The sequence below is a fragment of the Grammomys surdaster genome, unplaced genomic scaffold (genome assembly GCF_004785775.1).
Source record: "Grammomys surdaster isolate TR1022 unplaced genomic scaffold, NIH_TR_1.0 125789, whole genome shotgun sequence".
Classification (NCBI taxonomy): domain Eukaryota; kingdom Metazoa; phylum Chordata; class Mammalia; order Rodentia; family Muridae; genus Grammomys; species Grammomys surdaster.
In genome coordinates, this window is record NW_021620620.1 from 1,268,042 (window position 1) to 1,292,527 (window position 24,486).

At 39.5% G+C, this 24,486-nt stretch overlaps 1 protein-coding gene across 1 annotated transcript in view; it reads right to left on the bottom strand.

Annotated features, from left to right (window-relative positions):
- Positions 1–24,486, bottom strand: part of Grid1 (glutamate ionotropic receptor delta type subunit 1) — a 719,003-nt gene that overhangs the window by 33,921 nt on the left and 660,596 nt on the right. The window contains exon 13 of the mRNA XM_028789133.1: positions 19,151–19,346. Within this exon, the coding sequence (XP_028644966.1) occupies positions 19,151–19,346 (196 nt within the window). The remainder of the gene's footprint in view (positions 1–19,150; positions 19,347–24,486) is intronic.

Here is a 24,486-nt window from a genome sequence, read left to right on the forward strand (position 1 = left end):
ATAGAGAGAGAGAGAGAGAGAGAGAGAGAGAGAGAGAGAGAGAGAGAGAGAACCAGATGGATTTTTGACCAGAAAAGTTCAAGAAATGATAAAGGAATTCAGGCATGTGTCAGAATGCAGAGTAAACACACAAAACAATTTTCTACACACTAACAACATGTAGAGAAGATTACTGGCAAACTACCATTCACAGCAGTCCCAAAGAATGTAAAATGTCTAGGAAAAATGCAACCAACCAAGTGAAGAAACTCTACAATGAAAAATTCAACCTCTGAGGAAAGTGATAAAGGCACAAGGAAATGGGAAGACAGTCCATGCTCATGAATTCATAGAATTAATGTTGTGAAAATGATTTTACCAACAGCTACTAACAGTTCCAACCTAACCTCAAAGAAAATCCATATCACAATCTTCACAGAAACAGAAAATACAATCTTAAAATTCAGATGGAACTAAAATACCCACTGGATAAGCAAAACAGTCTTGAGCAAAGGGAACAAATATGGAAGGATTACTCATCTAGATCTTAAGATATACTAGAGAGTCATAGTAATAAAAACAATATAGTACTGGCACAAAACCAGACAATTAGACCAATGAAATAAAACTGAAGACCTAAACATAAGTACACATAATGGCAGCCTTTTATGTTTGACAAAAATCCCAAAATCATAAACTAGAGAAAGTGAAATATATTATAGGGAAAATTATATGTCCAAATGCAAAAGAATAAAATTAGACATATATCTAACACTTTGCACATGAAACAACTCAAAATGTATCAAAGTCTTAAACCTGAATCCTGAAACACTAAAACTGCTAGAAGAAAATATAGGCAGTGCCTACACGATATAGAGGAGACCAGCATTTTCTAAATGCTACTCCGTTTGCCCAAGGATTACAGCCAACAGTTGACAAGTGCATCTTCATAAAATGAAAATCCTTCTGCACAGCCAAAGGATCCATCAGTGAGGCAAAGAGGGTTGAATGGGAGAGAATCTTTACTAGCTATACATCTGACAGAGAATTAATATCCAGAATATACAAATAACCTAAAAAACAATAATGACTCATTCAAAAAATGGAATCAGACCCGAGAAGAAAATTCTTCAAAGAAGAAAAAAATAGCTAAGAAATATGTCAAACAATGTTCATCATCCCTGGCAATTATGGAAATGTGAATCAAAAACAAGTTTAAGATTTTATCTTAATCCAGCAAGAATGGCAAAGATCAACAAAACAATCAACAACAAATTCTACAGAGGAATGGAGAAAAGGGGTCCTTGATTTGTTGCTAGTAGGACTGAAACACATTGCAGCCAGTATGTAAGTCAACATGAAGAATTCTCAAAATGCTAAAAATAAACCCACCATATGACCCAGCTAGACCACTTCTTGGCATATGCCCAAAGACTCCACATCCTACTCCACAAATGCTTGCTAGGCCATGTTCATTGCTGCCCTGAAAAACAACTGATGTCCTTCAACAGATAAGTAAATAAGGAAAATGCAGATGATAGATAGATAGATAGATAGATAGATAGATAGATAGATAGATAGATAGATCTAGATAATAGAATACTATTTAGCTATAAAAAAATGAATCATGAACTTTTCAAGTAGATGGAAACAACTTGAAAAATTCATGTTGAATGAAGTCACCCAGACCCCAAAAGTTCAACAGTACATGTTTTCTTTTACTGAAGGCTCCTAACTCCAAATCTTTAGATGTGAGTATGTATCCTGGAGTACCTTCAGAAACTAGGGAAATAAACAGTAACCATTGCTGTGGGAGGGCTGTGGGGAGCAATAGAGAGGGAAATAACAGGATGCAAGTGTCTGAAAAGGGAAATGGGAATAATTGAGGGGGAAAACTAATTAGAAAGGAGAGAGGACAATAAATACAGAAGCAGGGAGGATGGTAAAATCACAGACAAGGAATTATACTATTAACTACCTAAAATAAACATACAATTCAAATAACAGTGCATACACGTATACATATATAGATTAAATGACATTTTCTCATCTGGGCTTTCAAGAACAAAAGACCATCTTTAAAAAAAAAAAAAAACAACTCACCACCATGCAAAGAAAATATTTTTCCAAGTTATTGGTCAGCACTGTCTAAGAAACTCCACAAACATTAAAAGCCACTGCAGTCGCCTCTGGTTGCCTTCCGAAAGTGGATGATAAGTCCCTATTGTTCAGATGCAGAGCAGAGAGGCTACTGAACTGGAAGTGACCTGAAAGTCTCCTCCCTGAGGACTAACTTTATAGTACCACAGGTACCATGTAAGTTTCCAAAGGAGGAATGCAACCATCAGCTCTGCAATATACACTTAAAATATACTCAACAAGAAGATCTCATGACTGGTACAGGAAAACCTAACCAACCACCTACAGCTATGAAATATGGATTTGGAGAGTGAACCTACAACCACCACTTTAATAAACCAGCATAATCCCTAACTATATTCTAAATGTCTGTTCTTATACTCATAGCAAGTATAGTCCTTATATCTTATCAAGGAAACTTCTCTTTTCAAGAGATGGAGGCCATTAGAGAAAATCATAACCAATCAAAATGCAGGTATAGAGTTCAGTCCCAATGGTTACATCTACAAAAGAACTCTTAAAGCTAAGGGAACACTGTGGAAGACAGGCAGAAAGATTGTAGTTCCACAAGGTCAAGGAGTTTACTGTGAAATTGTGTCTCCAAGTAATGTCAGAAGCTATACCCATAAATTCTCATAAACATGAGCTGAACAAGGACAATAACAATAAACATCCCAAAATGAATAGAAAAACATTCATGGGGATTATTATATATGAAGAACTATAAGCAACAAAGGAATGCTAAGAGCAGGTGAAACCACCTTCCCCAGGGAAGGGCATAGTGGTTGGTTATCCAATACCAATGGTCAGATGTGAAAACAAACATAGGAGTAACATACAAACTGAATAGTTTATTTGGGGGATATATATGTATATACAAATATGACTGCAACAACAATTAATAAAAAACAAGGCCATGAATTTGAAAGAGAGCAAGGAGGGGTCTATGAGACAGCTTGGAATGAGGAAACAGAGAAAAATGATATAATTGTTTTATATTTTCAAGAGTAAAAGAAACAATTTTAAAAATGAATTGTATACATGTACACAATTTTGTGAGGATTAAAAGGAATGCAAAATAAACAGTACTATTCTGCAGAACTGAAACACTCTTAGGAATACATAAATGCAGAAAACATAAATGGTACACCAACAAGCAAATATGTTATAATATATTGTGATGGGACTATAAAGATACTTCATGTTTCATGCATGATATATATAACACACAAATACACACACACACACACACACACACACACAGATAGACAGACAGACAAACAGAGAAGAAGAGAGAAAGAGAGAGTAAGAGAGACAGGACAGAGACAGGGAGAATGTGAATACATTCATCGACCATACATACCATAATTTCCATTTCATTTGATTAGCATCATGTCTAGCATATAGTTGGTGTCAGATAAACTTAAGAAGCTTTGGGTCTTGATAGAATGGGCTGGCCATATACCATATCCCCTCCAGAAGTATCCTTTACCTTCTCTATACTTAAGTCTTTCCAAGGGTTCTAGTATTCAACCTACACAGACAGCATCAATGGGCATGCTGAATTTCTAAGAAACAATCTCAAAAAACTCATAAATCAAGTACTAACACAGCAATCATAAGACACTACCATTTTAAAGAGATACACTCAAATCCAGAAGTACATGAGAGTCACCTGGAGAGTATAGAAAAATACAGATTGCCCTCCAGCCTACCTCCTCCCAATCTCTGATACACTAGACCTGGATCAGAGCCCCAAAACTGACATTTTCAACAAGTTTCCACATCCCTGCATACCTCCTATAATCCTCATAATCATTCTAGGAAGACAAGTTATTCATTATGTTGTTCAAGAGTTCATTAACCTGCCCAAGATCTTATAGCTGCCAAAAGATAGATGTGAATACCAAACCTAGTTGTTATTGATTCCATTATCACATTCTCTCCATTGCATCCTGTTATTGTAACTGAGCATTTGACTTCATTGAGGTCCATTTATGATGAGATCTGAGAACTGCACCTCGAGGCCAGAGTAGTTTGGCCATCAGAAGAAACCTTCCCTTATGTTTCTCTAGGAACTGTAGACTCTGACGATGCTATAAGGAGAGAGAGGCAATAAAGCCCCGTGTGCTTGTAATTGATATTACAAAGCATCCTTAATGGACAGGGTAACATGCATTCAAGAGCCTTATCCTCCAGCTCACTTGCAGCTAAGAATTTCTTTATGGCCTTTGCTAAAATGTCAGCCTTGATTGACATAGCTTGCACTATACCCTTTAAACACACTGAGGAGCTTCAAAATAGGTCAAAGCTAAATCCAAAAGATCCAAAGAGGCTCTCATTCTGAACTGCTGAACAAGGATCAGGCTTTACCTGGAAGTGCCAGAGCTTTGCCAAGGAGGGGAATGCGCAAGTTTACCACATAGATGACTATCTAGCTAAGGAACATGGGTAAAGCCTGAACCATCCTGATAGAGGCTCTGCATACAATCCAGGGATATAGTATCTGTACACTGCTTAGAGTGTTGTTTTCATCACTTTCCTATGTGACTGAGGTCTGGTACATGGACATTATGTAGTAGGTCCAAGTCATTTTCCTTGTGAGGAATCTTCAGCTGTGAGAGTGACCCAGTAACAGTGGTAAAGGTTTCTGTTAAATGTACAACCACCCATCTCTGCTTCTTTCTCTGATATTCAACAGGGAAGTTTCTCAGAGCTCCTACTGTTCCCACTGCTCCTGCTTATTAGAGTATTTGAGGTACTCACCTTCTCATTTTATTTTGTATCTATTCTGTTTCTCTCTATTTGTTTCTCTTTGTATCTCTCTCTTTCTGTCTCTGTCTCTCTGTCTCTGTCTCTCTGTCTCTGTCTCTCTGTCTCTCTGTCTCTCTCTCTCACACACACAAACACACACACACACACACACACTACAATTTTAAAATGTAGGACCCACACCAAATCATAATACCTCTATGATGTTTAAGAGTAAAGAATCATCAGCTTACCAAATCTATCCATTTTGTAGGTAGAGTCACTGTTACTACTGAGACACATTAGTGTTGATGGTGATAGTAAAATATAGAATGATGGAAGCAGTTTGATAATTCTATGGATCAATGAAATTCTACTGAGGTTGGCATTCTGTATTTACAAAATGTAACCATAGCAAATGTACCCTCAACCTCTCTGAGGATTAGGTATATCAGCCCAGCACCACTCACACCCAATTCTTCAGAAGTATTATTGTCCTCCCTTTTCTCTCTTTGTTCTCCTGGACAAACAACATTAAGGCAAGAAAATGGAAATAAAAATAAGCTTAGCAAAAATGGCCGACAAGCTAGCTGATGCAATAAATCAAAATTGTTTTCATCAGCAATTGCTTCTTGATTTTTATGTAATCAAATAACAAAACGATTTCCTTCAAAATGCAAAAAACCTTAAGTCATAAAACCCAAAGCAATAATATTCAGTGGAACAAATAGAATGGACTCTGCCCACATTTACAGCCAGCACTAAGGTAAAGCATATCAGGCTTGAGTATGAAGCAAATTACAGGGCAGAGGAAATCTGTAAAATAAAATCAGATTTAAGGGGAGTCAACATCCTCCTACTTTCTCTAATGAGGAGTTTGAAAATAATCAAAGTTAGCATGATGGCATGGATATTGGTTTGAGCTTACCCTACCAAATTATAAAAATTGCAAAAGAAAGTAATTGAAGAATTCATAACGAGATTTGCTTGGCAATGCTCAAAACCCAAAGCAAAGTAATTTAATAAGGGAGGCTCGGAGGGGGCTCTTCTTGATCTTTGGACTATATTATCCCAAACCAATCACCATCAAACAGAATTAAGCAGTAAGGGGTCATACAGGGGCCAAATGAGCCAGCTGTGTGTTAAAGCATTCCAGAGAGATAGAGCATGTTCCACTAGGTCCAGGGCAGAGGACTCTGGCTGTTTGACCATCTCAGCCTTCCATCTTATCCTTATATATGAACCCAGAGCAATCCTGCTCATTCATGCTTAAGACAGAAATGTTCATGACTGTGCCTACGCATTTCCACTTCTTAGTCACTGAATATTTATTCTGCTTGCTTTTTAAAAGCGTAAGTAATTTCAAAAGTTCCTCTGCTATTTCCTTAGGTCATTCTTGGGTACAGACAACAATATAAAAAGGAGCCTCACGGTAGAGAAGCTAAGTCCTGAGGCCTAGGCAGACAGTGCACTGACAAGTGGATAATATTCTCTGAGGCTATGCTCTGGGGTGCACAGTACAGTGAGTGGGAGGGGCAGGAGAGTGGAGGAGGAGGCTTCCACTAATTCTTGAGAGACAGCCAGCAGCCAGCCTGGCAGACAAAACAAACAAACAAACAAACAAACAAACAGTGTACCACAGAGTACAAGACTATGATTTGAAGGGAGGGAATCACCTAGACTCTCATAACAAGAGTTCACATGAGTTGCAGGCAAAAGCCAATGCATTATTCTGACTACAGTCTCATCTCCCTTTGTGAAGAGTCTCAGGATGAGAACTTGGGTCTGAAGAGGAAGAAGAATCAAATTTACTCCCTGGTGAGTTACTGCCTTAGTTGGTCAGGAAGTCCTATGATACTCATTCTAATTCCTGTTATCTCTATATCTTCATAGTCAGAGGATTTGCCCAAACATGGTTTGGGGACACAAGGAAAGAGCCAAGCCTCTGGCTAAATAGGAAGGAAACAATAATATACAGTCCCAAATCAAACCTACACCTTTGCTTTGACCTTACATTGATTCTCAGTGTTATCGTGTCCACTTTTTCATATTAATTAATCTCAACACTAGTAAATGAATCAACTAGTGCATATATGAACAAAATATCATTCAAACAGTGCTATAGTAATACATATCTGGGAAAGGGCTTTGTGCTAGCTAGTTTTTAATGTTTAATTTGATACTAAGAATTATCTGGGAAGTAGGCATCGTAATCTCTTAATTGAAAAAAAATGCCTCCATCAGATTGGCCTGTAGGCAAATCTGTGAGACATTTTCTTGATAGATGATTGTGTGGGAGGGCCCAGTCCGTTGTAGGCAGTACCACTCCTCGGCTGAGAAAGGAGGCTGAAAGCCATGAGGAGAAGCTAGTGAACAGCTCTCTTCCTTGGCCTCTGCACCAGTTCTTGCCTCCAAGTTCCTGCTCTGCTAGAGTTTCTGCTGTTCATTATAATAACATTTGCATGTGTAAAAAAGTAGAATTTACCCAAATGATAACCAACGGCATGTTTAGGTAAATTGCGTTATATCTCATTAGCAAATTGTAAAGTAGGCACTAAATGACTGAACCTTGCAATAGTAAAGATAAGATACATTTTAGAACATAATAAACATGTGAACATTTGGTACAAATTTACAAAAGATTAAACATAAATAAAATAATTCCTAGATTCATATTTAGATTACTATAAAAAGGGATTTAATTAGGCTTGTTCTGCTTACTTTATTTTCTGGCTTATGTTAATTTTTGAAAGATGTATTTTATTAGTTGTGCATGTTATATATGTGTGAATGTAGGCATGCATGTATCAGCTATATCTGCAGAAGACAACTTTCAGAAGCTGTCTCTCCTTCGCCCAGTTTGCAAAGACCCACTTTGGCTCATCAGGCTTGTCTTTCATGTGACTTTATCTACTGAGTCATCTCACTAGCTCTAGCATTTCTTTAATTGTTTAATAGTATATGCACAATATAAGCATGTAGCCTGTTTACTTTCCCTATCAAAATCACTTATTTTCCCAGTGTCAAAGACTGGGGATGGCTCTGTACATGTGGGTGTGGGTAGGGTGCACCAACTCCAAGGTCAAAGGTTAGAGAAGAGGGCTCAGGAACCTTTAGTCGCCAAGGCCTCTAGAACTCAGCAGGGTGAAGTCCGAGATCAGGAAGAGGAATTTAGATGACAACAGGGAAAATACCATCACTGCCATCCTCCTACAAGGAAACTGTACACTTAGTGGAAATAGAAATGGGCATTGTTCACACAAGTTCAGCTTCCTTTTCTGCCTCTCTGAGTTCCATTATCTTTCCGTATGTTTAATTTCCTGCTTGACAGTCTTCTCGTGCACGCCTCACACTTTTCTCTACAAAACAGAAAAGCTCAGAGCCATGTGAACTGTAAAATGTGTGTGCGTGAACAAACTATCATAGGAAGTCTCCAACCTCACTCGCTAAGTAACACAATCCATCCATGATCTAAACCACAACTAGTGGTTTCTGTCTACCAGAATTCAATAGGGACCCTTGGACATAAAATGTAGTGTAAAATCACAAGTTTCTTTCAAAGAAATAATTAAAATTTTTTTTCATTTTTAAACTTTAACTGATACCTAAAAACAGGATTCACATGAAATGGAGTATCATGCCTGTATATACTACATAATGTTTAAATCAAGTTAAATATGCTTATCACCTCAAATATTCATGACAGAATTTTCTAGATCCTTTCTTTTAGCTCTTTTCAAATGCTCAGCACTGTACTATTACCTATTGATACGTCATATTTTGAACTGAAAGAGAATTAAAAAGCAGTATATAAAATTTTTAAAGATGTAGTTAAAATGGTGCTCAGAGGAAAATGAGTGGATTAAATGCTTATAATGAGAAAGTAAGTGGGATAAAATCAATGATCTATAGTGAAAATCATAACCAAAGTAAACAAAAGAAAAGATGTTTGGAAAATATGAAATCAAAATAGCAACAACAGAGAAAAATAATGAAATAAAATTTGGCTGATTTTAGTTTTCAGAGTAGATCATATTCAGGACTCAGTAGTATAAAGAGAGATTTTCACCCATTTGCTCCATTCATGCTATGTCCATCAAAATCTCAGCAAATTTCTTGATGAAACTGACAAGGCAGTTCTAACATTTAAATGAAAATGAAGAGTTCAGAGCCTCACAAACAAGTTTATATGAGAAATTAAAAGATTGAAAAATAAATGAGAGGTTTATCCTCCTAACTTATAGAATTCCTATAAAACTATAGTGATCATTTTTGTACTTGGATTAGAACAGACTGATCAACAAGGGTATATAGAAAATCAAGAAACAAACCAACATGTTTATTGCCTCTGTTTATCAATCAAGACTCTCATTTATGTATTGGGCTACCAATATAATTTTAGCAAATGATGCCAATTTAAGTGAACATATTATAGATAATAAGTAAATGTGGATAATTACATTTCAAATAAAAACACACTGAGATGAAACATAATATTAAGTATTAAAGCTTCTAGGAGAAATTTTGAATGTTAGAGTAGTCAACAGTTTTTTAGGCAAGATACAAGTATTAACCATAAGAAAGCAAAAGATATGATTATACAGTGTTTTATCAAAATTAAAAATTCCCACTCTCAAAATACACCATTAAGAAAATGAATGGGCCAGTTACCCTCTGAGAATTATATTTGTAGCACTTACTGTTAATTGAGGACGTATATCCAGAATACATTAAAAAATCATATAAATCATCAATGAAAAGATGAAAAACCCAATCAAATTCCACAAAAGATTTGAGCTTCCCCTTCTGAAGAAGATGTATGACTAGCCAATGAGCACATGAAAAACTACTTAACATCAGTAGTTACCAACTTCAAACAATTAATGAGGTAGTTCTTCACACACACTGAACTGACTATAAGTTAGCGAAAGAGTTAAAATTGGCTATAATTTCAAAGCTGGCAACGCCACTGTTGGTTGGGATGTCTAGGAATCCGAACTTAAATAAGCTGTATGGTACTGGTGGATGTGTGGAACAGCACAAGACCAGACAGGCCCTTCTGTATGACAGCAGATACATACATATCCCATGGCACTACACTACGACCACTTTGTATCTAGTCGAGAAAAAGGAAAACCCAACTCCACATAAGACTTGGGTAAATATTCACATTGTCCTATTCATAATAGCCCTAAATGGTCAAGAATTATTTTGTAAAATGTAATACTATTCAAAAAGCCAAAAACAAAAGCAATAAAAGCTTAATACTGATAGCCACAATGTCACAGGTCAGTCTAGTAACTTTGCTGAGTGATATGAGGTGAACATGGATATTTACATTCCCAATCCATATATATGTAAACCACAGAAAGGTGAATGTAATCCTTCTGTGTATTCTGAGTGTCAAATACAGCTAGAGAATGTTTGAAGGTGAAGAAATGTATATTCTTGCCTAAATACATGAGATGAACAAGATATGTGTATATATTGTTCTATGTATGCCAGTTGTTTCTTATGAAAGTCTAGGGAGTGTTTGTCTTTAATTTTCTCTTGCCAGCATATGTCAGATGCTGAGACAAGGTGCTGACATCTACTGAATACCATGGGCTACAATCCTCATTGGTAAATTGCAAAATACATATTTCCATTACCTTCCAATGTTCTCTGGCCATGCTTTACACACAGAATACATAGCAGGATTACATTTACCTTTCTTGTGGTTCATACAAATGGATTCAGAATATAAACAATCATCTTTACCTTCTATCACTCAATGAAGGTTCTATAAGACTGACCCATGACATTGTGGCTATCAGCACTGTAACTTCTTTTTGGTTTTGGCTTTTTGCAAAGTATTCCATTTTAAGAATAATTTCAGCTAGGCAGACATTCCTAAAGTCTCACCAATCATTCAACAAGGTGAATTCAATTGCTCAAAACCACAGATTAAATTACATGCAATTTATACTCACGTGTAGAACTCCTAGGCAAAATCAATTCAAACTGCACTTCTTTAATGAATGAATAAGGGAATAAATGAATAAATGAATGAGTAAAGAGAAGATACTATTCAACCTGAAAACTGGAGAAAGTGCTTTAAAGCCAATATAAAAGATATAGAAATGAAAAACTGATCATCCATTGTGAGTGGCTTAGCAAGGAAGGTGTTCAGAGACTCCCACTCCATACTAACTTGGAAGCAAATAAAAGACATAATTTAGGTCCTAAGCCATGCAGCTGCTGTGTTATTGCTTTCTACTGCAGAGAGCTGCCTGAATCTTGCCATCCATTGTCTGAGGGGGTCAAACTACCTTTCCCATTATCTATGCCAAATTATCCTGGTCTTTGAATCAAACATCCCCAGTGCACAAGGAAGGAGCCTCTGATGGCAGCTTCTCACTCTTCTCAATAGGAACACCCATTATGCCACAGAACCAAGATGCTGCCACATACATGGCCACATCCATCACCTACCTTCTGCCAAATGTTGGTGCTATGGAGTTCTAAAGCTTCTAATCATTCAGTGAAAAACTGCAGTCTTCCAGGGATGACCTCTCCTATCGCCCATAGAATTGATTCCTGACACACAGTGAGAGCATCCCTTGCCAAAGAGCAAAAAGGAAGAGGGTGGTTGCTGATAGGTGGTACCCAGATAAGCATTAGGTCAGTGGAAGAATAAAATAAGACACATGTGCTATATTCTCCTTGCATTAGATTTCTTAGTTTGTGACTTCAGTGGTATACACTAAGAGGGAAAAAATACTTTATTTGAAGATAGTAGCCTCAAAAGCTACTTCCCTCTGAAAAATTACTGTCTCTAGCCACAAGGTCCAACACAAGCTACTCATCTATTTATTCAAAGGGCTCAATGAGCTGTAAAGATTGACATTTAAACTATTAACACTGTATTCTGTTTGACAATGTTATTAAATATTAGGTCTGATTTATGGAAAGCTTTAATCGTTTGGCAGTCCAGATGAGCATGGCCTTGTACAGACATTGGACTATGTTGGATGCTACTTGGTGGAGTTGATTGAACTTAAGAAAAAATATTTCCACCAGCAACACTAGAGTCTGACTTCATGTGGCACAGTTATTATCATATAAATTTGAACCCCTTGCAAGCTCAATTCTGTTATCTCAGAATTTTCCAATTGATAATTTTAATAGATTGGGAGTCAAAAATAAAATAACACATCTAAATAATCTTTGTTCTGACACATGCAAGGATAGACACAATTTCAAAATGGAAGCTAGGCATAGAGCTTGCTATGTTAGTATGCAAGTAGGAGGGAAAGGAAATCATGTGCATATGTAAAAGGCAAGCACATTGGGGGCTGAAATGGTAGGGCCAGCCTGTAGGAACCTGAAACAATGGCTTACTAACTGTTCCACTATGGTCTGTGTAACATTGGGCAGTCACCCTTTCTTAGGAGACAATCTATTTAGAATGTAACAATATTCACTGTAAGTCATTTGATATCTCTGGTTCTCAGAGTGTGCAATGGATTTTAAGGTTAGATTATACCAGGTGAGCACAAAATTTGGGTTCTAGTTCAGTGATAGAGAGAAAGAACGAGAAAGAGACCACAATATACGAGTTGTGGCAAAGACGGACAAAGAGCTACTAGAAGTGCCTGAGAGAGCCTAGATGGGACAGAGATTGATGAGGAGCTGTTGGGTGTGGCTGCAATGCAGAGTGAAATCATGAACTATGAAAATGGCCTATGAGTTATCAGACAGTGCAGGGACATGCTGGACTGTTTTATGCCAATTTGACACAACCTAAAGTTATCTAAGAGGAAGAAACTTCAATTTAAAATATGCATCCATAACATGGGGCTATAGCCAAGCCTAATAGGGCATATTCTTAATTAGCAATTGATGGGAGAGGGCCTAGTCCATTATGTATGGTACCATTCCTAGACTGGTGATCCTGGGTTCTATAAGAAATTAGGTTGAGCAAGCCCTGGGAAGCAAGCCTGTATGTAGTGCCCCTACATGGCCTCTGTATCAGCTTCTGCCTCCAGGTTCCTGCCCTGTTTGAGTTTCTATCTTGGCTTCCTTCAGAAGCATGGAAGTGTAAGCCAAATAAACCCTTTCTTCCTCAAGTTAATTTTGGTCCTGGTGTTTCATTGCAACAATAGAAGCCCTAAGACAAGGTTTAAAAATAGAGAATAAATTACTGAAGGTATTTATGAGCTCCTAGGTAGTAGAACACCAGCTAACGAGCTACTTGAGAAACTTATGAGCTATAAAATGGGGTATAGATAGATGGAAGCACTCAAGAGGTCCCTGTGAACTTCTAGATGATGCAGAAATCGAGATGGTGAACAACTAGCGGTGCCTATGAGTAGATGGATGATCCACAGCTCTGCTGTAAGCCAATTGCCATGCATTTCTTTGGTAAACTGATAGAGAACTATTACTTTAGGCTTCAAAAGCCATATGACCTCTATCAACTCTGATGGATTATCAGGAAAAAAGATAGAATGAAAACGTGTATGAATGGGTGATATTTTTTAGTAAAATTGTATTTATAAAAATGTATTCGAATTATAACCATATGGAGGTGATTTGCCAATCTTTGATGCATCTTTGTGTTAATTTTTCTTTAATTTTGAGAATTTCATATAGGTATACAACAAAATAAGATCACAATCTACTCCTTTTTCTATATTCCAGCTCCCCCTTACTCTCTGTAATATGTTTCTTCCCACTTCATAAATATTTTTTAAACAACCCACTAGGTCCAATTAGAGCTGCCCGTAAGTGCACAGGGGTGGGCCATTCACTGGAGTATAAAAATAAACAACTAGTGGCCAAACCCTCAGGAAAGAGTCATCCTCCTTCCCCTAGCAACCATTCACTGCCAGTATGGGGTTTGGTCTGAAGACATTTGACTCACCTACACAGGAATTTTTCCTAGCTTGCTAGATCTTGTGCAGGTAACTATAGCTGTTGAGAGACCATGACGGTGACAGTCTTGTCATGCCTAGAATCAGTACTTCACACCACATCTCCCTATCCTCCAATCCTTACATTCTTCTCACCACTTCTTCTGTGATATTCCCTTCCCCTTGGGGCTGGTGCGGGGTTTATGAATGAATAGGGTACAGGTGATGCTGAATGAAGAAAGGCTTTTACGCATGGAGGAGTGGGTACCTAGGGGGAATCAGGAAGTGAAAGGTAGGTGTTACTCAAAGGAAGGATATAAAAATGCCATAGAGAAGGATGCTATCACACATACCAAATCAAAAATATAAAAATGATGACGATGATGATGACAAGTCAAAGAATAGTAGACCACATGTAAAAAGAAAAACGAAGAGTAATGGGGGTCACAGGGTGAGCATGGATTACACGGGGGAAGCGAGGTATGGGAGAGGGATTAACCAAAACTAAGGCTGCATGAAAAAGCCTTAAGGAAAGCAACTAGTTAGTGAGATAATTTCAAAATACCACCTAAAAGAGAAGTTCAGCAAATTCCCCCAGCATGTGTGGACAATGTTGACTAGTCTTCCTTTGGTCTGCTTAGTTTATGTGGCTGAGAAGAGTGAAGGCAGTCCCTCCCACCTCTACCTGCCAAACATCCTTCAGAACCAGAAGAATTCCCTCCCTAGCAAAGGCTATCAAGACATAGGCCTAAAAATAAACTTGGGCATGCTTTCCTGCTTTTTCCATCGGAGAACCTAAGGCTAGTAACCCACTAACCGAGAGCAGGATCTGCGGGGCTTAATTCATCTGTCTTTGCTCCTATAGACAGCAAACAATGACTCATTCAATGCAGTATTTATTGAGACATACCAGATGCCTGGCAGATTTCTAAAAAAGCATGTATTGTACTCTCTTCATAAATAAAAATTTCTTCTCTTACCAGACTGCTCCTACTATGTTTTCACTATGGCCCAGGAAGGTCTACACTCTTCTTGGTTTGTGTAGTACTGGGCATGAAACAGTAGACTCAGCTTTGGGGCAATCATGACACAACTTTTTCTAGTTTTGCTACTGTAAAAGAGATTGCTTCTTGCTAAGCAATATCCCACCTAAGTTAGTTTCAGGTCATTAAAAGCTGCAGTACTTCCCAGTAAAAAATAATAGCACTTCTCCGACGTTGCCCAGACACTAAGCTCCTTGACTTTAGTGGCAATTAGACATTGCTCCACGATTGCACACTGTCTGGAAATGGAGCTGGAATCACCAAAGAGCAACTGGAAATTAGAAATGTGATTGCCCTTCTGTGGCTAAAGGAGGCTCCAGAAGAAGTCCCTTGGGAGGCATCTCTTAGCCTTTGCAGGGCTCAGTAGCAAGCAGGCTCTGAGTGGTGTTTGGAGAGCTGCCCCTATTTAGATTTTAGGCTGTAATCCACATCTTCCTATTTGTCACCTTTCCCTTACAGTGTTTAGATTTAGAGCATGGTCTTCAATTAGGGCACAAGCACACAAAGTCCACTCTGCTGCAGTCTAGTGACCCACAGGGTTATCAAATGTGTAATTTTCACACAGGGAAGGAAAGCTCCACAGGGGCAGAGAGAAAGCTTTTCCATTCAGACCTTATATATAGACAAATGAAGAGGAAGGATATGGTAGGCCATCTGAGATCATTTTCCAATAAAAAAGAAAAAAACAGCATTCTTCATTTTCCAGCATTACTATAAACTCACTTTTATAACACTGCTTATAAAAGCCTAAATGTATGAGTAATGCTAGCAGACGATTTCCCACTTGGAGATTCAAATGCAAGGGGTGGGGGGTGCTGTGACCCTGAAGTCAGCCTGGAGTTTATAACATGATGTCATAAATGTAATATAGATCCAACAGGATGAGCTTCTGTATCACGAAGCAATGGGCTCTGATGAGGATCCTTTATTTTCAGCCTTTGTGGTTTGCTTTTATTGTATACTGCTTTACTCACCTGCAAGACAGCACACAATGGACTAGGGTTGACTAAAGTCAATCAGAGGCATCTCCCCAATGGCCCAACTCTACATTTGCTACATCCCAGAGGCTTTTAGTGACACGTGTTGGCGTTGGCTATACCAAAGCAGGCCTACGGATTGAGCAGGAAAGGGCTGGCATATACTGGGAGTCAGACTGCCTGATTGTAGATTCATTTATTTGGAAAATACATGGATACAGAGAATTATATCAGTCATAGACCTTGATTTAGGATGTCTGTTCATGTTAATATTTTTGTGATTGAGTCATTTACTACTTGTTATTCTGTGATATGAAAATAAAAACAATAAAACCACTGCTTATCCAAAGCTAACAGTGACTTACTCCATCAATAAGTAACAGCTTCTCTCCTCCCTACTGCTCAGGCTTCCCATATGACAATTACCATGGTGACTCTTGTATTTCATCATTACATTGGATGTGTGTCTGAGAGAGTTTATACATTTTTTAAAGGGGGTGATGGTGCAAGTTATTTTCTATTAGCTGACCCATATGAAATTGTGTATAATGCAGTTTTGTTCAATATTATTCTGCCAAGATCCATCTATACCATTCAAAGCAGCTGTAGCTCATCCATTTTATTGAAGATGTTTTCCTCCATGTTAGAGGCTGTTTGGGTTGTGTCCAGGGATTGGACTCTATATGCAATGGCCTTCCCTGTCTCCTGGAGTTCATGTGGACATATATTTTGAGTGGATACACAGGAGTGGAATTGCCGAGCTATAGAGTACATGACGCCTCATTCTCTAACAGAACGGCAAACCCTTTTCCAAAGGGGTTGTATTGAGTACAATCCCACCCGCAATTAAGCACCTGCTACTGTGTATCCTCTCTACCACCTCTTGTCTTGTTCCAGGCTAATTGGTGTAAAATGAAATATCTTTATGGTCTCAATTTGCATTTCATAAAACACTAATGACTTTAAGCATCTCTTCCTGTGATCATTGGCCATATGTGTTGCCTCTTTGTGAGAGGGCTGTGCAAGACTTTTGCCCATTTTTCACTAAGCTGATTGAGCTTTCTCAGTTTTGATTTGCAGAACCCTATCATATATTCTTGGGGCTCATCATATATGACTACACAAGTTGTAACCATTCCCTCCTTAAAGTCTCTCCAGATAAGTAGCAATCTTTTACTTTCTAAGAGGTGCTGTGGATAGTGTTAATTCAATGAATTTTTGTAGATACTCCATGGATGGAGAACTGCCCCCCTTCTTTCCTCCCTCCCTCTCTCTCTTCCTCTCTCTGTCTCTGTCTCTGTCTCTCTCTCTGTCTGTCTCTCTCTCTCTCTGTGTGTGTCTCTGTCTGTCTCTGTCTCTGTCTCTGTCTCTGTCTCTGTCTCTCTCTCTCTCTCTCTCTCTCTCTCTCTCTCTCTCTCTCTGTCTTACTCCCCTGAGAGACAGAGAAGGCCACAAAAAGGAACTCCAAAGCCCTTACCCAGACATCATACTCACAAAAAGGCAGTTAGTCAACTTTTTGCTCATCTTCTCCAAATGAAGACACCTGTCTTCACAAGGCTGGCTGTCAGGGATGTGAGAGTAGCCTCATCCTCACCAGTGATATGAGTCTTAGAAGTGAGATTCATACCCACATATATCAGACAGATTCTGCTTTTGCAGCCTTGCTACAGGGCTAAGGAAAATGAATGTGGTCAACATTTCCTTGCAAATAGCTGTGTAAGAATGCATTCCCAGCTATGACCCATCACACACTGAGGCCATGGAATGAAGATTGTACTCTGCCAGGACACACCAAGTTTCCTACACAGAGCTGAGGCCTCTCCTCTTGGATGTTCTGGCCTTCTCCTAGGATGGAGCTAGAAGGTTTGGGGAGGGCTCTCCTAATGAAGAACTGGCAACATTACTTGGTGGCCCCAGAAATTTCCCCAAGTCAAGCTCTCATCTATGGCACTGTGCAGAAAAGCCTGACAGTTATTGAAAGACCAACGAGGGGATTAACGAGCGTATGTTTTGAGTTTCTGTATGTGTTAGTGGGGATGGGATTCTACCATGTTTCTTGGGGCCACTCACAGCTTTTACACCCCTCTTGTAAGTGATTTTAGGGACGGTAGTTGCCACACGCTAGGATACTTGGACAGAAGGATGCCAGCAGCAATAGTAGCAGTCACAATACACCTGCCTTTACCTCACTCCCTTTCTCCCCGGCAAAATTAAGGAGCCACAAAACAGTACATGGCAATGAATACCAGTCCTTAGGGACAAGGGGTCAGAATCTAACCATAAGCAAGACTCTGTGTCTTTGAAATTCATCTGTTTGATGATCTAGCAATGCTTAGTGCACATCATTGTAGGAAACCAGGCCACATAAAGGAGCAATGTTTGACAAGCTGCTGGGGCCAGTAACTGCCTTGTTTAGATTTTACTGCTGTCTTGACACATTCTAGTGTTACCTGAGAAGAGAGAACCTCCACTGAAAAATTGTCTCCAACAATTGGCCTGTGGTAAGTCTTGATTGGTAATTTCCTTGATTGGTAATTTAAATAGAAGGTTCCAGACCACTGTGCATGGTGCTACTCCTGGAAGGTGGGCCTGAGTTATATTTAAAAAGCTGGCTGAGCATGAGCCACGAACACTAAGACAGCAAGCAGCATTTCTCCATGCTTTCCACTTTAATTCCTGCCTTCTGATCCCTGTCCAACTTCCCTCAAAGTTGGACTGTAAACTGGCATACTGATAAGAAAAAATAACCACTCCTTTCCAAGTCATTTTTAGTTCTGGTGTTTATCACAACAGAAATGCCTAGAAGAAGAGAACACTGGGTTTTCTTAGACCCTCCTATGGCTCTGGTTTCTTCTCTCTCCAGTACAGGCTCCACCCAAGAACCACTGTTCTTCCTACCATCCACAAAACACATCTCTTCTCCACAACATAGCCCAAAGATGGTCTCAGATCATTTTTGGCCCACATGTGATCTTCCCTATGCTAGTATCCTGATCAACTTGCCATGAGTACACCTGACCCAAAGATGCTCTGCCTGTTCCCTTGGTGTTTTGTTTTCACCAAGTGTTCTCACCTGTAAGGGCAGGGCCACTGTACCACAAGATCAACAGCATATATGGAGAAAGTCTCAAGGCGCTGTTTTAACCTATCTGATCTCCCCTGATCAACTTTCCCAAGGAAACTTAGAAGGTATTTATTGTGTAGTCCCTTCACTTCTACAGATAAAAGTGGGCACCAACTAGCAGAATATGAGAGTAGATTTCCTACAGGCATATGGTTCTGCGAAGATATCTGTAGTGTAAAGGATTGTCCAACCCATGGCCCCTATCCCAGCACCTGTACCCAGATACCAACTCTTGCCTACCTTCCTGATACCTTCTGAAGGATTGGACACACAGTTGTCAGCCCCTCCATTCTTGCTTATGGTCCTCCAGAGCTCAGCAAAAGTGCTATCCTGCTCCAGAGGATTGGTCCCCTTGGCTCTGAAGTACTCATAGACAGCAGAGTCCCGGACAGTGCCATAAGACATCTCCAGTTGCTTGGACAGGTCCTGAAATGTCCTGAAAGGCAGAAAGGCAGTAAAATAAAACGTTAGCAATAGCTGCATACTACACATTATAAGGGTAAAATGGGCTGCAAGCTCCCCCTGAGTTCCAGGCTCTTCACTAACCCATTATCCACATTTCTTGCAGCCAATGTACAAATGCATCAATCCCTCAGCCTGGAGCCAGACCTCCATATGTCACAGATAGGTTTCCTCAATATGAAACATATAAAATCAGGTTCTGTGTTGAGCTCAAAGCATAAAACAATAAGTAAGAAATGATTTCTGCCATTAGTGAGCTTGGAGTCCAGCTATAAAAATATGAATCAAGGCAGGAAATCACAATATAACAGAGTCAGGGTAACACAAAACAACAATTACTGACAGCTTCTGCCCTGAGCATCCCAACCATGAGCAGGCAAGACGGAGGATGTAGATAATGACTAACCCCAGCACTTGAGGATAGTATGGCACAGAGATGATACTGAATCAATTAAGAGGCATCCCCTCCAAAACTTGAAGATGCACTGGCATTCTAGCCAATTAATGACATGGAGTACCTACTAACCAAATCAATTTTTGAAAAAGTAATGAAAACTGTGTTTTTACACGGATCTCCTGTTTTTTTTTGTTTTTTTTTTTTGTTTTGTTTTGTTTTGCATTGAAAGGTATTTAGAAGATACTGATGACTAAGGAGTAATACTTATGATGTCCTGGATTCATTTTTATGGAGAGAAGAAGCAAGTAGCTCCAGCAAGACAGATGTTAGAAGCCCAGAGTATCTCAGGAAGCCCCTCAGCAGCCTGATAACAGACACCTAAGATAGGGTCAGAAAAAGTCTGGAAAGGAAAATGCATATACTTCCTGACTCTGCTTTGCATGGCAGCAAACGTATCTTGAACTGAAAAATGCCATTCTGTTGAAAATGCCCTTTCTGCACCTTGCTTACTGTACTGCACCTACATCACTCACGTTAACACCCATGGAATGCCATGCCTGTTTTATATATAATAGGACAATTTTGACCCTGGTATCATATGGCCCACTTGGATAACCAGTCACTGCTGCCACCCAGACCCACAAGAGAGAATCTTTCCACACATCACTAGCCTGGGGAGAGATCCAAACTCAACATTCAACATACAGTTTTTAGTGCTTGTTATTTTCACACCATTAGAACAGCAAAGACTCTTCAGTTGAGCCACAGTTAAGTCAGGAACCCTCTGTAGTGAGAGCAGGAAGGATGAATTAGTACTGTGTTCTTGTTTGCTACTTGAAAAGCAGTGCCCATCATGACATATGTCATATATTGCCATATACCAGGCCAATTCTCAAAATTAAAAGTACTTAATGGGAACCTAGGCTTTCTGTCTGGGGTCTGACCAGATTGCTCTTTGTTTCTCTTCTGAAAGTCTCAGTATCTCCTCTATCAACCCAAACCATTATCAGTACCTCCTGATTCATCTTCCTTAGGAAAAACCAACCCAACTCTCTTGTTTTGCTTTTCTATTGATTAATAAACAACACAAGCAAAAGGGAGTTGCAAAGGAATGGGTTCACTTCATTGTATAGCTTTAAGTCTAACATGAAGACAAGTCAGGGCAGGAACCTGGAGGTAAAACTTAACCAGAGACCATGAGAGAATAGTACTTACTAGCTTGCTCCTATGGATTGCCAAACTTACTTTTTTTACAACCCTGGACTATATGCCCTGGGTAGAACCAACCCTAGTGGACTGAATCCTTCCACATCAATCATTAATCAAGAGAATTTCCCAGTGTCTTACCTTCCGGCAATCTGATGCGGGTATTTTCTTAGTTGAATGCCTATCTTCCCAAATCTTTCTAACTTGCGTCAAGTTGACAAAAAACTGACCAGTACATCAACCAATCTTCCCAGGTTCATCTATACAACTTCTGCATTCTGTCCATTGCCAGTGGTTTTCCCTATCCATGGTCAGCACCATTGCCACCCTGAAACTAACAAGAGCCCCCCATTCTCATCTAAGCCTCTCCCTTTGCCTGGAATCCTTTTTATCTCACTCATGTACCTGTGTGCTTCTGCAAATCTAACTGCAAAGCCATCCTCAGCCCAACTCTCCCTATGCTGTCTCCATAGCTTGAAGGCTATCATAGCTGCACCATCTCACTGCTATTTCAAAGAGCAGCATTCCTTAGTAAGGAAAAGTAGTGACTCTGGAGTCCAGCTGCTCGCTTGCTTTTAGTCCCCACTGTCTCTAATAGAATGAGCCTGGATAAGTTCACAAATGTCTTTATACCTCACTTTCCAAATCTTAAGGTGAGGGCTAGATGGAGAGCCTGTAGCATTGAGTTCCTACTGAAGATTAAGTTAGGATTCATTCTCAGGCCAAAGAACATTACCTGATGGGGGTCAGTGCCCAAGAGCTGGAGGTCATGATTCTGAGCTAGCATTATATACCTGAGTCCCCACCAGATATAAGAAATTTGGAGGCCTGGAGACAAAGTAGCTCCATCCCTACTCCATGGCCTTGGCCCAGGGCTGGAACAGCCTGAACAGTAAACACACAAGGCCCAGCAGTGTATAGTTGCTCTTCCGCTGTGGTGTTGCACTCAATAGCATTCCCTTGTTCCTTGCTATTTGGCCAAGTAATAGAGCTCAGGATTCATTTCCACACATTGCAGATGAAAGGAAACATAAAATAACAAATTTGATGAAGAAATCTTTCTAATTATTGTTCATTATTTATACCTAATTGAAGCAAGATGTTCCTTTGCTTGAAGGGCCCCAAGGGTTGTAACTCAGCTATAAATCGCCTGTAATGAAAGGAGGGGAAATCTTCTTTTTCCTACATATCTTTTTATTTTTCTCATGGTAATACAAACAAATACAAGCTTTGATGAATGGGAACCATCAGGATGAATTACACAGTTGAGTCTAAATACTGAACTACTCTAAATTACGGCAGTTTCCACAAGTATGGAACGAATGCATAACTTCCAGGGAGCTCTGATCTCCTGTTTTATCCCCACATTTGAAATGGAGATTTCCTCTCTCCTGAGTATTTATTCATGATGGTGTTCCTGGCCAGAGGCTCAGGGAACATCATGGATGACAAGCAGGCAGCCTGAATGTTAATGGCTCTATCTCCCTTTCTGTCTCAGCAGAGTTTATTGTTCCCTCTTCCTCAAACATCACCTTCACCCTGGGAAGCTTCATCATCTGACCCATGGTCTGTCTACTACCTCCTAAAGCCATAGATTTCTATACAGAGATCTCTCTACTCACAGATGCATACCTTCTCAGCAAAGAATTCCAAGATCATTCCTATGACTGTCACACAATAGGTCCAACCATCATGGTTCTGAGTGTCTAAGCCTAAAAGGACCGTAAGAAGTGAGTCCACCTAAGGACACCCCAAAACTATTATCTCTGTGGGCAATTTTCCTCTTGTCAGACCACAGAGTTTTAGAAAGGGCTCACAGGGGAAGACAATGGGAACTAAGGACAGCCAGTCAACAAGGCTGCCAAGCCAGCCTTGGCAATCAACAAAAGACAGATGCTGAAGGCAGATAGGAACCCCATTCAAAAGAGGAAAGGAGTTCCACCAGGAGTGGACTACACTTGCAGTATATACAATTTACCTTTTTTGAGGCCACTCTTTTCAGCAAGAAGTGACTACAAGCATCCAGGCACTTACATTATAAGTTACATGGGGGCAAACCCATTCATCACAGCTTGGATGTCTGTCAGTCCAGTGTGTAACATGCACCTCGATAAAATGACTGAACCAGCTATTGTCCCAATCCATTTCTAGATGTCTAATAGGCCAAGAACTGTGACACCTAAAGCAAGAGATGAATAGTGACAATCTACCAGAAGTTTACAACAAGACATATGTGAATGGCTGGAGAGAAAACAGAAAACAAATGAGCAAACAAAATTCAAACCAAAACATAACAAAAACCAGCACTGAGCAAACAATGAGAATGGGAATGAGATACAGTTACAGATGGAAGACCCCTGAACATCCAGGAGAGAAGCCCTAAATTGGGAGCCAGATGTAAAAAAAGGTCACCTAAAGAAGCATTCAGCTAAATCATATAGCCTGGGTGAAGGCAGCCAAGCAAGAACTGATGAGTAGGACATTCTAAAAAGAGAAGAAGTTATTTATCCAGGCTCTGAGAAAACATGGGTCACGTGGGCTGCACATTACAGGGTGATCTTAGGCAGCCAACAGAGCTTTAAAAAGCTGGCAGCTCTGGAAGCAATATTGTATCAGAAAATCCCAATCATCTGATGTACTCCCTCAGCTTTCATGTGGGCCTCAGAGCTGGAGTCTCAGCAGTTCCCTTGGCATGATGAGAGATGCAAATTCTTGACCCTGACCCCAGATCTAACAATTCAGAAACTCTTGGGCTGATGCTAGGCTGCTGTGCTTACATAGCTTTCCAAGTGACTCTAATAAATTAGATTCTAGAAACACTGACCAAAGCAACACATTTAATATCTGAGGTCTTAGCCTTCATAAGTCATCCCTGTTTCACAGGGTTGGTGAATATTAATGATCACAGGCACACATCCAGCCCATAGTCAATGTTAAGTGTCTGCTCTTCTGTCAGACTGTTAACAAGTAGCCCCAGTGTTTGAACCATTGTGGCCATCTGGTGGAGTGGAGGGTGATATGCTAATACAGTTTATATTAAATACTGGAGTATTTTCTGGACCTCACAGTGGAGTTAATGATATACCTTGAGGTCACTTAAGATTTGGTTTGATATCCTGCATTATACACATCCTGTTTAACTTAACATTAAGAGAACAATGTAATGACCAACCTTACTTGCCTTGGATTTCCCATGTAATCAGTTGATGCAACCTAAACTAATGCAGAGATTTAGTTTCAAATTATATACTCTTCCAGGCCTCTAATTTAGAGCAGTATGTATGTGCATGTGGGAGGGAAAGGGGGAAGCATTTGATGAAAACAGTTAATAGTCAGGAGTAACCTTATACAATAATTAACCACCACAAATATTTAAAGTGGCATATAGCTATTGCTTGAGAACAGAATGTTTGCAGTACTGTTGGTTAGCTGAGTTAGTTAGAGTCAGCTGGGGTCAGTTACTTAATCTCTTATAAACCTCTGCTAAACTTTTCTGTAAAGTATCCCTCAT